The sequence below is a fragment of the Salmo salar genome, chromosome 02 (assembly GCF_965601325.2).
Source record: "Salmo salar chromosome 02, fSalSal1, whole genome shotgun sequence".
In the NCBI taxonomy this organism is placed as follows: Eukaryota; Metazoa; Chordata; class Actinopteri; order Salmoniformes; family Salmonidae; genus Salmo; species Salmo salar.
Window position 1 is genome coordinate 71,349,914 of NC_138292.1, and position 15,936 is coordinate 71,365,849.

At 47.1% G+C, this 15,936-nt stretch overlaps 1 protein-coding gene across 2 annotated transcripts; it reads right to left on the reverse strand.

Moving 5' to 3' along the window:
* Nucleotides 1-10,263: 10,263 nt before the first annotated feature.
* On the reverse strand, nucleotides 10,264-14,782 carry LOC145862429 (uncharacterized). Of its 2 annotated transcripts, XR_014381888.1 has the most exons (3): nucleotides 14,455-14,782; nucleotides 13,156-13,398; nucleotides 10,264-12,350 (listed from the first exon to the last, which is right to left on the reverse strand). XR_014381888.1 is itself a non-coding variant. In XM_082966535.1 (2 exons), exons 1-2 carry the CDS (start codon nucleotides 14,652-14,654, stop codon nucleotides 13,215-13,217), a joined length of 384 nt encoding a protein of 127 aa, XP_082822661.1. In that variant the 5' UTR covers nucleotides 14,655-14,781; the 3' UTR covers nucleotides 10,264-13,214. The 2 variants fall into 2 exon arrangements, 1 of the variants encoding a protein (XP_082822661.1); XM_082966535.1 differs by having other exon boundaries at nucleotides 10,264-13,398; nucleotides 14,455-14,781.
* Between the last annotated feature and the right edge of the window lie 1,154 nt (nucleotides 14,783-15,936).

A 15,936-nucleotide genomic window follows, 5' to 3' on the forward strand; every position in this document is an offset into this window, starting at 1 on the left:
AGTGAAGGGGAGATGTGTTGTAAGTTAACTTACTGGAAGTCTATGTAAATAGACACTGAGTGTGAGGTTTGAAGTCTGTGGTTGACGACTTTGAAGCAGTCAGGGACAATAGAGTTGAATAGAGGGCGTACTTGCTTCAAAGCCTGTTTTAGCATTACTAAAGCCATTGAATACACCCTTTCAGTTGGTATACCGACTGTTATTAAACTTATGGAAGTTGAAGAAGAAGACATTAACTACTTTAAAATGGAAATAGCCCTCAATGGCGCTGCTCATTCTATCACAGAAGGCATCATGACAAAGATGCCAAGATGTACCTTCTATCCAACTTTATGTCAGGGACCAAGAAGCTTATGAAGAGAGGGCTTCCTTCCACAGTCACACAGACAGTGTTCGAGAGCATCAAAACTGTGATGTATCATGGGTAAATTGTGACTGACTGAATGATCTATAAATAATATTGAGTAGTTATTCATCATGCAAGGTGATTTGTAGATCTTGACTCGCCTATAAAGTTGGCTGCAATGTCGAACACTCCCACATTTACATAACATTATAGCATTTGTAACAAAAATCCTGGGACTGATATTAAGATTTCACATATTAACATTCTCACATCATGTTCAAATCATCTATGTGACTTTGTTGAGCTTCACAACGCATTTTATACTTTCAATGATTTCGACATTATGTGCGAGAAATGCCACATATCAGTCACATGACGAATGGGATTTGTGCCACGGATGCTAAAAAGTTAGCAAGTTGAAACAGTGCCAGGGGAAACTAAACCAATGCATGGACTGCTGTCACCCCATGTTCATAGACTGCTAAAAGGGTAAGCAAACCAATGTGTAATTTTGTAATTTGGGTGAACCTTCTAGATATTATAACACTATATTAGCAAGAGAATAGAGGTGTTTGTCACAACGTCCACAGAAGTTGGCGCCTCTCCTCGGTCGGGCGGTGCTCGGCGTTCGTCGTCGCCGGCCTACTAGCTGCCACCGATCTGTGTTTCAGTATCTGTTAGTTATGTCTGTTTTTTGATTGCACCTGTTTCGTGTTTGTCATTAGTGGGGGGGTATTTAGTCTGTCTGTGTTTAGTTAGGATTCGTGCGGGATTGTTCTTTGTTACGTGTGGTGTTATATTTTTTGGGTTACGACTTATTGTATAGGCAGTAGGGTTGCCGGGCTGCGCCCCGTCTACCCTTTTGAGCGGAGCTTCTTTTAGTCTTTTTGTTGTGCTCCCAGCCGTATATGGATTTTGCCTTTGGATTTATTAAATCAAGTTTGTTCCAACGGACCTCAGTCTCCTGCGCTTGACTCACCCTAAAACAGTTCTACCCGCTCGTGACAGAATCCCGCACCACGTTATGGAGTCAGCAGGGACAGAAACACCGTCAATGGAGGAACAAGTCTCCCAACATGCCAGCCTCCTCCACCGACTGGGCACGGCCATGGACCAGGTGCTGGCCCGTTTGGAGAGCTGGGAGCGAGTCGCTCCTTCACCCCCACCAGGAGCAAGTCATCACCCGGCGCCCCTACCGACACCCACCGGACCCAGTACAGGCGGGATCCGGATCATGGCTCCCAGGGAGTTCGATGGGACGGCCGCTGGGTGCAAGGGGTTTTTGCTCCAGTTGGACCTATACCTGGCGACCGTCCGGCCCTCTCCCTCCGATGAAGAGAGGGTGAGCGTCCTCGTCTCGTGCCTCACGGGTAGAGCTCTGGAATGGGCCAACGCCATCTGGGAGGGCCCAGACTCAGCTAAGGACAACTACCCAGAGTTCGCTCGCCACTTCCGGGCGGTATTCGATCATCCCCCGGAGGGCAAGGCGGCGGGCGAGCGATTATTCCATCTGAGGCAGGAGACGGGCCCTGATTGACCACTACAGGTGTAGTTTACGTGAGGACGTCTGCCGGGAGCTGGCTTGTCGGGACCATACCACCACCCTGGACCAGTTGATGGATTTGTCCATCAGGCTGGACAACCTGCTGGCTGCCCGGGGACGTTCCGATCGGGGCCTACTCATTCCACCTCCCATCCCTCCTGCTCCAACGCCCATGGAGCTAGGAGGGACTGCTGCTAGGAGGACCGGAGGGGGGGCCTCTCCTGCACCCACTGTTGTCTAGAGGACACACTGCGGACCGGTGCTGGAGAGGTTCTCCCGGGAATTCAGATGGCAGGCAGAGCACCACTTCGACCCCCCAGGTGAGTCAGCACCAGACACACCCAGAGCCCCCTGTCGACCACATGTACGTCTCTGTTTTTTTCCCTGAGTTTTCCCCTCACTCCCAGTATAAGGCACTAGTCGATTCAGGCGCAGCTGGGAGTTTTATGGACCGTGGGGTTGCTGATAAGTTAGGGATTCCCCTGGTTAAACTGGACCAACCCTTCTCCGTGCACGCTTTAGATAGTTGACCACTAGGGTCTGGCCAAGTGAGGGAGGTAACAGTGCCACTGGTCATGGTGACGCAGGGGGGTCATGAGGAACGTATCAGCCTGTTCCTTATTGATTCCCCGGCATTTCCGGTGGTGCTGGGACTTCCCTGGCTAGCCTCTCACAACCCTCAGATTTCATGGGGGCAGAGGGCTCTTAAGGGGTGGTCGAGGGAGAGCTCAGGTAGGTGTATAGGAGTTTCCATCGGTGCAACCACGGTGGAGAGTCCAGACCAAGTCTCTACTGTACACAATCCCTCTGAATATGCCGATTTGGCTATCGCCTTCAGTAAAACGAAGGCGACTCAATTACCACCCCATCGACAGGGGGATTGTGTGATAAACCTCCAGGCTGGCGCGGCCCTTCCTAAAAGTCACGTGTATCCTCTGTCGCAGGAGGAGACAGTGGCTATGGAGACATACGTCACTGAGTCCTTGAGACAGGGATACATTCGGCCAGCTAAATCACCCGTCTCCTCGAGTTTCTTTTTTGTGAAGAAGGGAGGAGGCCTGCGCCCGTGCATTGACTATAGAGGTCTAAATTCTATCACAGTGGGGTTCAGTTACTCAATACCTCTCATTGCTACGGCCATGGAGTCATTTAACGGGGCGCGCTTCTTCACCAAACTAGATCTCAGGAGTGCGTATAACCTGGTGCGTATCCAAGATGGAGACGAGTGGAAATCCGCATTTAGTACCACATCTGGCCATTATGAGTACCTCGTCATGCCGTATGGGTTAAAAACTGCTCCCGCCGTCTTCCAATCCTTTGTGGACGAGGTTCTCAGAGACATGCTCGGACAGGGTGTGGTGGTGTACATCGATGACATCTTGATCTACTCCGCCACACGCGCCACGCATGTAGCTCTGGTGCATAAAGTGCTTGGGCGGCTGCTGGAGCATAACCTATACGTCAAGGCTGAGAAATGTGAGTTCTCCAAACAAGCCGTCTCTTTTCTGGGATATCGCATTTCCACCACAGGGGTGGTGATGGAAGAAGACCGCGTTACGGCTGTGCGTAATTGGCCGACCCCTACCACGGTGAAGGAGGTGCAGCGGTTCTTGGGGTTCGCCAATTATTACCGGAGGTTTATCCGGGGTTTTGGTCAGGTGGCAGCTCCCATTACCTCACTGATGAAGGGGGGTCCGGTGCGATTGCGGTGGTCGGCAGAGGCGGACAGAGCCTTCCGTCGTCTGAAGGTTCTGTTTACCGACGCTCCGGTGCTGGCGCATCCGGATCCCTCTTTGCCATTCATAGTGGAGGTGGACGCGTCCGAGGCTGGGGTAGGAGCTGTTCTTTCGCAGCGTTCGGGCGTTCCTCCGAAGCTCCGCCCCTGCGCATTCTTTTCTAAGAAGCTGAGCCCGGCAGAGCGCAACTATGATGTGGGGGACAGGGAGTTGTTACCGTGGTCAGGGCTTTGACAGTGTGGAGACATTGGCTTGAGGGGGCACGTCACCCTTTTCTCATCTGGACCGACCACCGTAACCTGGAGTACATCTGGGCAGCGAGGAGACTTAATCCTCATCAAGCCAGGTGGGCCATGTTCTTTATGAGGTTTCAGTTTACCCTTTCGTACATTCCGGGTTCTCGGAACCGGAAGGCCGACGCACTGTCGCATCTCTACGACACCGAGGAGCGGACCATCGATCCCACTCCCATACTCCCTGCTTCCTGTCTGGTGGCACCGGTGGTATGGGAGGTGGATGCGGACATCGAGCGGGCGAGTCGGTCAGAACCCACTCCACCTCAATGTCCCGCGGGTCTGAAGTTCGTTCCGCTGGGTGTTCGCGATATCTTGATCCGATGGGCCCACACTCTACCCTCCTCGGGTCACCCTGGGGTGGAACGGACAGTGCGAGGCCTGAAGGGGAAGTACTGGTGGCCCACCCTGGTTGAGGATGTAAGACACTATGTCTCTTCCTGTTCGGTGTGCGCCCAGTGCAAGGCTCCTAGGCACCTACCTCGAAGGAAATTACTGCCCCTCCCTGTTCCACAGCGGCCTTGGTCTCACCTCTCGGTGGATTTCCTAATGGATCTCCCGCCATGTCAGGGGAACACGACGATCCTGGTTGTTGTGGATCGGTTCTCAAAGTCCTGCCGTCTGCTTCCATTGCCCGGTCTTCCTACGGCCCTACAGACCGTGGAGTCCCTATTCACCCACGTCTTCCGGCACTACGGGGTGCCCGAGGACATCGTATCTGATCGGGGTCCCCAGTTTACGTCCAGGGTATGGAGGTTGTTTATGGAGAGGCTGGGGTCTCGGTCAGCCTGACCTCGGGTTTCCACCCCGAGAGTAATGGGCAGGTAGAGCGCATTAACCAGGATGTAGGCAGGTTTCTGCGGTCGTATTGCCAGGACCGGCCAGGGGAGTGGGCGCGGTTCGTGCCCTGGGCCGAGATGGCCCAGAACTCTCAGCGCCACACCTCTACTAACCTGTCACCCTTCCAGGTCGTGTTGGGTTATCAGCCGGTCCTGGTGCCATGGCAACAGTGCCAGACAGAGGCTCCTGCGGTGGAGGAATGGGTCCAGCGCTCTAGGGAGACCTGGAATGCTGTCCAGGAGTGTATAAAGAGGGCTGGAGAACGACACAAGGAGAGCGCTGACCGCCACCGCAATGAGGCCCCTGTGTTTAACCTCTTGGGGCTAGGTGGGACGCTAGCGTGCCACCTGTGGTGCACTCCATCAACAGCAGGTGCATTTCAAGAGCGGCAAATTTGAATCCAAATAAATGTCAAAATTCAAATTTTTCAAAAATACAACTATGTTACACCATTTGAAAGATAAACATCTCCTTAATCTAACCACGTTTTACGATTTCAAAAAGGTTTTACGGCGAAAGCATAAATTTAGAGTATGTTAGGACAGTACATTTACAAGAGTTGTGTGTAATGTTTTGTCAAGTCAAAGACAGGGTCACCAAAACCATAAAACCAGCTAAAATGATACACTAACCTTTTACAATCTCCATCAGATGACACTCCTAGGACATTATGTTAGACAATGCATGCATTTTTAGTTCTATCAAGTTCATATTTATATACAAAAACAGCGTTTTACTATGGCATTGATGTTGAGGAAATCGTTTCCCTCCAATAACCGGCAGTCAAGTCAGCGTCACAAATTAAATAATTAAAATTAGAAAACATTGGTAAAATATTATATTGTCATTTAAAGAATTATAGATTTACATCTTTTGAACGCAATCAACTTGCCAGATTTAAAAATAACCTTACTGGGAAATCACACTTTGCAATAATCTGAGCACTGTGCCCAGAAAAATACGCGTTGCGATACAGACTAGACGTCATGTTGGGGAGATCTAAAAATCGAAAATACTATGTAAATAATCCATTACCTTTGATTCTCTTCATCAGATGTCACTTCCAGGTATCACAGGTCCATAACGAATGTAGTTTTGTTCAAAAAAGCTCATCATTTATGTCCAAAAATCTCCGTCTCGTTAGCACATGATGTAAGCCAGCCGGACTTCTCGTCATGAACGAGGGGAAAAAATATATTTCCGTTCGTTCAAACATGTCAAACGTTGTATAGCATAAATCATTAGGGCCTTTTTTAACCAGAACATTAATAATATTCAAGGTGGACGAATGCATGGCCTTTTATAACGTATTGGAACGAGGGTACCCAACATGAAGTAGCGCGCCAGGTGTCTAATGGGACATCACCGTTCCATGGCTCTTGTTCGGTCAGATCTCCCTCCAGAAGACTCAAAACACTTTGTAAAGGCTGGTGACATCTAGTGGAAGCAATAGGAAGTGCCAAAATATTCCTAAACCCCTGTGTTTTTCAATGGGATAGGTTTAAAATCAATACAACACATCAGGTATCCACTTCCTGTCAGAAAATGTCTCAGGGTTTTGCCTGCCAAATGAGTTCTGTTATACTCACAGACACCATTCAAACAGTTTTGGAAACTTTAGAGTGTTTTCTATCCATATATAATAAGTATATGCATATTCTAGTTACTGGGTAGGATTAGTAACCAGATTAAATCGGGTACATTTTTTTTATCCAGACGTGCAAATGCTGCCCCCTAGACCCAACAGGTTAACCCAGGGGATAGAGTCTGGCTCTCGACCCGGAACCTGCCCCTCCGCCTGCCCTGCCGGAAGCTGGGTCCGCGATTTGTGGGGCCATTCAAAGTCCTGAGGAGAATAAACGAGGTGTGTTATAGGTTACAACTTCCTACATATTACCGTATTAACCCCTCGTTTCATGTGTCTCTCCTCAGGCCGGTGGTAGCTGGTCCGCTGCAGGACGCTGAGGTGCGGGAGGCCCCCCCCGTCCCCCCCGGACATCGGAGGGGCCCCGGCGTATACAGTCCGGGCCATCTTGGACTCCCGACGTCGGGTGGGGGGCCTGCAGTACCTCGTGGACTGGGAGGGGTACGGTCCGGAGGAGAGGTGCTGGGTCCCGGCGAGGGACATTCTGGATCCAGCCATGTTGCGGATTTTCCACAGCCTCCGCCCGGATCACCCGGCGCCTCGCCCTCCGGGTCGTCCCCGAGGCCGGAGTCGGCGCGCTGCGGGACCCGCGCATCAGGGGAGGGGTACTGTCACAACGTCCACAGAAGGTGGCGCCTCTCCTCGGTCGGGCGGTGCTCGGCGTTCGTCGTCGCCGGCCTACTAGCTGCCACCGATCTGTGTTTCAGTGTCTGTTAGTTATGTCTGTTTTTTGATTGCACCTGTTTCGTGTTTGTCATTAGTGGGGGGGTATTTAGTCTGTCTGTGTTTAGTTAGGATTTGTGCAGGATTGTTCTTTGTTACGTGTGTTGTTATATTTTTTGGGTTACGACTTATTGTATAGGCAGTAGGGTTGCCGGGCTGTTGTGCTCCTAGCCGTATATGGATTTTGCCTTTGGATTTATTAAATCAAGTTTGTTCCAACGGACCTCAGTCTCCTGCGCTTGACTCACTTTAAAACAGTTCTACCCGCTCGTGACAGTGTAAGGTCTAGCTTTGGTTTGGTGCCATAGCTCTTCAGTCCATGTTCTGTGGTGGTTCTCTTCAGTCCATGTTCTGTGATGGTTCTCTTCAGTCCATGTTCTGTGGTGGTTCTCTTCAGTCCATGTTCTGTGATGGTTCTCTTTAGTCCAGGTTCTGTGGTGGTTTTCTTCAGTCCATGTTTTGTGATGGTTCTCTTTAGTCCAGGTTCTGCGGTGGTTCTCTCAGTCCATGTTCTGTGGTGGTTCTCTTCAGTCCATGTTCTGTGATGGTTCTCTTTAGTCCAGGTTCTGTGGTGGTTCTCTTCAGTCTAGGTTCTGTGGTGGTTCTCTTCTCTCCAGGTTCTGCGGTAGTTCTCTTCCCTCCAGGTTCTGTGGTGGTTCTCTTCAGTCCATGTTCTGTGATGGTTCTCTTTAGTCCAGGTTCTGTGGGGGTTCTATCAGTCCAGGTTCTGTGGTGGTTCTATCAGTCCAGGTTCTGTGGTGGTTTTCTCCCCTGGATGGTCTGATACACGGAGGGCTGACCGTCTTTCTGAAGAGATGTGAACGTGTCACTGTGGGAGTCCCTCATACTCTGAGAGACAGCGACACAGGAAACACAGTATGAGCACTTTACACACTGCTCTATAGCATTCTCTCTCACTTCTACTTTCTGTGTTCATCAAGTCAAGGTAACAGTGAAAATAGTAGAAAGAGTTGAAAAATAAGAAGTTACTTATCAACAGGTAGTTTGTTGATATCATGACCACCTGTAGAGCATCTATCCAGATTATCCAAATAAAGTGTGACTAAAAAACAATATCACTGTAAATCCCTTTATCACTGACTTATCACTCTGATACACAGACGGAAGAAATCCTATGTTATATAGACATAAATACAAACGAATACATTTATCCTGAACTAAATGGAATTCAACAGTTTAGCTTTATTGAATGTAACTGTACCTGTGACAGACAGAGAGACTCCAGGATCACCAGTATATAGAATGTTACTGTACCTGTGACAGACAGAGAGACTCCAGGATCACCAGTATATAGAATGTTACTGTACCTGTTACAGACAGTGACTCCAGGATCACCAGTATATAGAATGTTACTGTACCTGTGACAGACAGAGAGACTCCAGGATCACCAGTATATAGAATGTTACTGTACCTGTGACAGACAGAGAGACTCCAGGATCACCAGTATATAATATCTCCCTCCAGTCTGATCTGTTATAAATCTGAACTTGTACGTAGCTGAGTCCCTCTCTCTCAGGTCTGTGATTGTCAGGGTGTGGCCATTCTTCTTGTCGCTATGGTACGTCACATGACCTGTGTAGTCTGGTTCATCACTCAGAGTCACAGGATTCCCCTTAGCATCATTTTTAGTGAACCAGAAGGTTGATGTGGCTGTACCACTGGGATATGTGATAAGGTGCATGCACCAATTTGTAAGTCGCTCTGGATAAGAGCGTCTGCTAAATGACATAAATGTAAATGTAAATATGTGTAAGAGCAGGACAGCTCCACCGTTGACCCCTTCAAGGTACAGATACTCTGAGTGGTGTATGTCACACTCCCTCCATCCTGACCAGTAACACTACAACACAATCACACATTATAGTAATTATACATTACAGACCCATTTTCTCACACTAACAGCGTTTGTCCACACTTTGTTGCCGCACTCTACTGGCTGAGTGTGAATGGAAACCACAGAAAAGGCCTAAGCATCACTCAGTGAGGTGTGAAAGACAACTATTCCAGAAAAGCAGAGATCCCTAACAGACGATGTCACTGAACACACCAGAATAACATTAAGATAACATTACTAAAACAGTTATGAATGAGACCATACCTGCTACAGACCAGAGAAAGACCACCAACACACTTCCTGCTGTTCTCAAGTCCATTGTTGCATCTCCCACCCTGCAGTCTTAGAAACATAAACAACAACTCACTCTATAGCTGGTGAATAACTCCACCTGATACATTAAAACAGTCCAGGGTCCATATTCACACAGTGTCTCTAAGTAGAGTAGGAGAGCTGATCTAGGATCAGTTTAGCCTTTTAGATCATTATTATATGGACTGTCTACGACGCTCACAAGGTCTACTTCGGGGAAGAAGTGGGCAGAGTCAGGGGATACCAGCGGAGGATTCAAACAGAAGATGGCAGAGGATAAAGAGACCAATGAAAATACACAAAATAAAATGTCAAATAACATTTGAAAATAAACCACGCATGTAAAGATACTGTGTTATTAAGCGTTGACATGGGACTGGCATATGAATTCAGTGAACTAGCTATCTCAGCTGGCTTGCTAGCTACATGAAACAGATGTTGTTCAGTGAAACTGCTAGCTAGCCAGCTAGAAGTTAATTCTGTTACCTCTGACAATCAAGTGATATGACTTCCATAAACTGGCATTTTTGTGCGTCACACAGCTGCTCTGAACAAAGTGGATTGTGAACTATACGGTGCGTTGCTGCTGAATTACAGCTAGACCCCATAGTTGGCTAGTGAGGGCAAGCTGCTCTGAGTCTGAACTGCCATTGTGTGTTTGTGTGAAAGAGGTGTCTTCAGCTGACTGGTTTTAAGAGTATTGGACTAAAAAAAGAAAAAAAGACAATGAATAATTTTTAATGAACCTGCTTGTGTGTCTAGGTGCTGGACATTGCTCCTTCTGAATGTGTCTGTGTATATTTTGTACTGACATGATGATAATGACAAAGGTGAATAAACCACTATTGCTATACAAACCATTGTAAATGCCTAATTTGTAGTTATTGTATTTACTGTACAGTACAAGATGATGTCATTTTGAAAGCTTTTCATTTTCTCTCCACTGAAGATACTGTTATAACAAGGTGAAAACAATGACAATGAAGTTTAATCTGAAACGTTTATGATTTGTTTACACTTCACACATTAGTAATGTTTTGATTAAAGTAATAAGAAACATTGCATCAAGCAGAACTACTTCCTGAATTTTTTGGCAAAATTGTGCTATACCTTTTCATAAAAACAATTAAACAAAAATGTTAAGCTTGTAGCATGATACCCAAGAAAGACTCGGTGCCAATGGTGCTTTAACAAAGTACTGAGTAAAGGGTCTGAATACTTATGTAATGTGATACTTCAGTTTAGTATTTTTAATCAATTTGCAAACCTTTCTATTAACCTGTTTTTGCTTTGTCATTATGGGTTATTGTTTGTAGATTGATGAGGGAAAAAACTATTGAATCCATTTTAGAATAAGGCTGTAAAATGTGGAAATAGTCAAGGGGTCTGTCACGTCCTGACCATAGAAAGATGTTATTTTCTATGGTAGAGTAGGTCAGGGCGTGACAGGTTTTATTTTCTATGTTCAGGTTCTAGTTTTGTTTTCTATGTTGGGGTTTTGTTTGGGATGATCTCCAATTAGAGGCAGCTGGTCCTCATTGTCTCTAATTGGAGATCATACTTAAGTAGGTTTTTTTTCCCACCTGGGTTTTGTGGGAGATTATCTTTGAGTCAGTGTATGTTTCACCTCTGTGTCACGGTTTGTTATTTTTGTCATTCAGTTTATTTATGTATTGCATAGTTTCACAGTGTAAATAAAATGTGGAACAACACACACGCTGCATTTTGGTCCGCTCCTCCTTACGACATCCGTGACAGAATCTCCCACCACCAAAGGACCAGTGGACTATTGAGGAGATAAGGAGGAGTATATCCAGGGCTTTGGAGGATTTAGGGGCAGGAGAAAAGCACCTCCCATGGGAACAGGTGGAGGCAGCGAGAGCACGGCAACAAGGGAAGCACGAGAGGCAGCCCCCCCCCCAATTTTTTGGGGGGGTACACGGGGAGATTGGCAGAGTCAGGTTGGAGACCTGAGCCAACTCCTCGTGCTTACCGTGAGGTGCGTGTAACCAGTCTGGCGCCACCTGTGCCAGCCCCACGCATCAGGTCTCTAGTGCGCCTGCCCAGTCCGGCGTGTCCTGTTCCTGCTCCTCGCACTCGCCCTGAGGTGCGTGTTACCAGTCTTGCTCCACCTGTGCCAGCCCCACGCATCAGGCCTCCAGTGTGTCTTCCCAGTCCAGAGCATCCGGCGACAGTTCCCAGTCCAGAGCTTCGGGCGACGTCCCCCAGTCCGGAGCCTCCAGCGACGTTCCCCATTCTGGTGAGACCTGTTCCGGCTCCACGTAAGAAGCCTCCAGTGATGATCCATGGTCCGAAGCCTCCAGTGATGATCCATGGCACGAAGCCTGTATGGATGATCCATGGCCCGGAGCCTGTAGGGATAATCCATGGCCCGGAGCCTGTAGGGATAATCCATGGCAAGAAGCCTGTAGGGATGATCCATGGCCTGGAGCCTCCAGTGGTGATCGATTGCGTGGAGCCTGCAGTGATGATCCATGGCATGAAGCCTATAGCGGCGGTCCCCGGTCCGGAACCTCCTGAGACGGTCCCCAGTCCGGAACCTCCTGAGACGGTCCCCAGTCCGGAACCTCCTGAGACGGTCCCCAGTCCGGAACCTCCTGAGACGGTCCCCAGTCCGGAACCTCCTGAGACGGTCCCCCAGTCCGGAACCTCCTGAGACGGTCCCCAGTCCGGAACCTCCTGAGACGGCCTACAGTCCGGAACCTCCTGAGACGGCCTACAGTCCCGGAACCTCCGGCGACGTTCCCCAATCCGGAACCTCCGGCGACGTTCCCCAATCCGGAACCTCCGGCGACGTTCCCCAGTCCGGACCCTCCGGCGATGGCCCGCAGCCCGGAGTCTCCGGCGATGGCACGCAGCCTGGAGTCTCTGGCGATGGCCCGCAGCACAGAGCCTCCGGCGACGATCCGCAGTACAGAGCCTCCTGCGATGATCTGCAGTCCGGTTCCTCTGGCGACGATCCGCGGTCCAGTGGCACAGAAGCAGAGGGATCAGCAGGCGGAGCAGGGGTTACGCCCCGAACCGGAGCCGCCGCCTCTGTGGGAGGATCCGCAGGATGAAAAGGTTATGTGTACTGCACCAGAGCCGCCATAGACAATAGTTACCCACCCTGCCCTCCCTTTTTTTCTTTTTTCGTTTGTTGTGGTTTTTTTGGGGGGGGGGGGTACTGTCACGTCCTGACCATAGAATAGGTCAGGGCATGACAGTTTTTTTTCTATGTTCAGGTTCTAGTTTTGTATTTCTATGTTGGGGTTTTGTTTGGGATGATCTCCAATTAGAGGCACCTGGTCCTCGTTGTCTCTAATTGGAGATCATACTTAAGTATGGTTTTTTTTCACCTGGGTTTTGAGTCAGTGTATGTTTCACCTCTGCATCACGGTTTGTTGTTTTTGTCATTCAGTTTATTTATGTATTGCATAGTTTCACAGTGTAAATAAAATGTGGAACGACACACAAGATGCATTTTGGTCCGCTCCTCCTTACGACATCCGTGACAGGGTCTGAATACTTTCCGAATGCACTGTATATTATTGGATACTAATTTAAACCAGGTAGTTTGGGTCCTGGATGCTGATTGGCTGAATAAGCATTTCAGCCGTATGTACTGTATATCAGACAATATACCACTGGTATGACACAAATACTTGTTTACATTTCTATTTATGTTGGTAACCAGTTTATAATAGCAATAAGGCCCTCGAGTTTGTAGTATATGGTCAATATACCACGGTTAATGGCTGTATCCAGGCACTCTGCATTGTGCAGAAGACCAGTCATTAGCCATGGTACAGTATATTGGCCAATATACCACACCCCCTCTGACCTTATTGCTTCATTATACCACTTAGTTTGAATATACAGGTCCAGATATACAAGGTCTTCTTGGTTCTGGGTTTGTGTTCAGGTCATCTTGGTTCTGGGTTTGTTGTGTTCAGTTCTTCTTGGTTCTGGTTTGTTGTGTTCAGGTCTTCTTGCTTTGTTGTGTTCAGGTCTTCTGGGTATGTTGTGTTCAGGTCTTCTGGGTTTGTTGACTCTACTATAGATTTCAGAGGAGTCCTCCTCAGCTGCTTGTGCTGCCGTGGGTCTGAAGAGAGAGAAACAGAAATTAAATCAGAACCTGCATCCCCCAAAAACTTTCATATACTCTTTATAGTGCATTACTTTGACCAAGGCCTCAATGGCTCTGGTGAAAAGTAGTGCACTAAATAGGGAATAGGGTTCCATTTGGAACACAGAACAGTTCCTCAAAACCACCACTCTCTCATTATATTGTTGGGTTTGTAAGGAAATGACATCACTAGTGGCCACTAGGGGTCACCTCTTTCACTTATTAATGACATCATGGTCTTCTCGTCCAATAAGCAGCAGCATATGAATGAGCTGTAATCAAGAATATAGCTTGTTTACAACCAAATCTAAAAACATATGTAACTGGAATGTTATAGGAGGGTCCAGATTTTTGGGGGGCGAATTCACACTTTTTTGAGAAACTATCCCCAACCAGCAATTCACTTCCTCATCCTCGTTGTTCAGTCAGTGCGCTCCAAAAACACCCCAAAACATCCTTTTAGAAACTAAAAAGCTCTAAGTAGTCTATAGTTATGCATGTCTTTAGATGTTGTATACATGAAATTGTGTCATTCTGAACTTAATCCGCAACGTTATGTTCCATGTTGTTGAGACTTGAACGATGCCTCTCGTCCGTTCTAGCAGCAGGCTACACAGAGAATAGAACAGTTGGACGGGGAAACAGCACGAGTCACACAAAATGGAATATAACGTTGTGGATAAAGTTTGGAATGACAACTTCATGTGTACAACTGTTACATCTAAAGACCTGCATCACTATACTGAGAGCATTCTGTTTCTAAAAGGACGTATTTGGGTGTTTTTGAAGCAGTTGTTCATGTTTTTTCAGAGCCTCCGTACTGCACAACGAGGATGAGGAAGTGAATTGCTGGTTGGGGTAAGTTTCTCTAAAACAAGTGAAATCACAAAAAAAGGTGCCTGGACCTTTCTATAACATGGCATTTAGATACAAAATAGAAATTTGGTTGTAAAAAAGCCAACTTCTCCTTCAATGTGGTGTATTCACAATGCTCTAGAAATGACTGTTATTTTAATGAGAGGATATGCTCACCGGTTGGCATTACTGGGGCAGTTGAATTTCACAGCATCGTACTGGACATCCTCTTCCTGTTTCTGGGGTTGAGGCAGCTGGACGGTGGAGTACAGAGGCACTTCCTGGTTTTTGAAGTGAGAGAAGTGGACGCTGGCATAGTGAACGTCATCCTGGATGACGGTGGCTGCTGTCTGTGTTGCAGTAGAGGTCATGGCCATGCTTGAGACGTTTTCATACACGGGACTAGAGTCTCCCTGATGGGAAGAGGACAGACAACATAATGAGTAGAAATGTTCCACAAAGCAATACAAATAATCTGATTATAACAGACCTGTACATTCTCTGATGTGTCTCTTGTGTCAGAGGTGGATTTGGAGGCATTCTTCCTGGTTTGCACATTCATTTATTTATTATTGAATGAATCAATGAACAAATTAAGTTAATTAAAAAAGTGTTAGAGTGAAATAATCTTTAAAAGAATCACTCACCTGAACCACATGAAGCCAGAGAGAGAGAGGATGAGAACCAGAACAACCACTATGATTCCTACAGCTGCAGTCACAACTGATGTTCGTTTCCCTAAATTAAAATATGGATGATATGAGTACAATAGTACAATATTTGTTAACTGATCTAATCTCAATGTATATATAATTATAAAATAAAGTATGATAAGCCAAAGTGTAATTGTTAATATCAGTTTGAAACATAATTTTGTATTGAAGTATTGAAGATGAAAGTTCACCTGGTAAAATGATCATCAGAGCTGTAGCGTTCCTAGATCCTCTTCCATTCCAGGCCTCACAGTGGTAATGTCCATTGTCCTTAGACTTGAAGTTACTTATGTTGTACATCTGTCCAAATCCATTTAGAAAAGTCTTATTCTGAAAGTACCAGATGTATTTGTCCACAGGAGGGTTGGCATCACTGCTGCAGGTCAGAGTCACTGAACTGCCCTCCACTATGTCACCAGAGGGACTGACTGACACTGAGGTGTTCTTTGGGCCATCAGGTGGACAATATGTAACAACAGTGTTTTAAATAATGTTTTACTTGTGATTGAAATATGAATTTAAATGTGATCCTCTGATCAAAAGATGAGGTTAGGTGAACTAACACTGAACGTCCACAGACACAGAAGAAGAGTTGACACGTCCATATTTATTCTCAGCCTCACAGTAGTATTCTCCTCTGTCCACAGAGCTGATGGTTGTGAAATTGTATGTCTTTTCAGATCCTGTCAGTGAAGCTCCATTCTTCTTGTACCAGGTGTATTTGTCCACAGGTGGGTTGGCATCACTGCTGCAGGTCAGAGTCACTGAACTGCCCTCCACTATTTCACCAGAGGGACTGACTGACACTGAGGTGGTCTTTGGTTTATCTGGTAAAGGAGAATTTGTCCAACCGATAGGACAGTAGTATATTTATGACCGTAGTATATTTGCAAATGACATGTCATGTCAAAAATAAATTATCTCTTAAGTCAGAGAACTATCTAAA

Excerpts from the sequence above, each read along its gene's own strand:
- LOC145862429 (XM_082966535.1), bottom strand. The coding sequence starts at position 14,654 with ATGGCCATGACCTCTACTGCAACACAGACAGCAGCCACCGTCATCCAG. Across the intron at positions 13,399-14,454 it reads TGCCCCAGTAATGCCAACCG|ACCCACGGCAGCACAAGCAG; the intron begins GTGAGCATATCC and ends CTCTCTCTTCAG.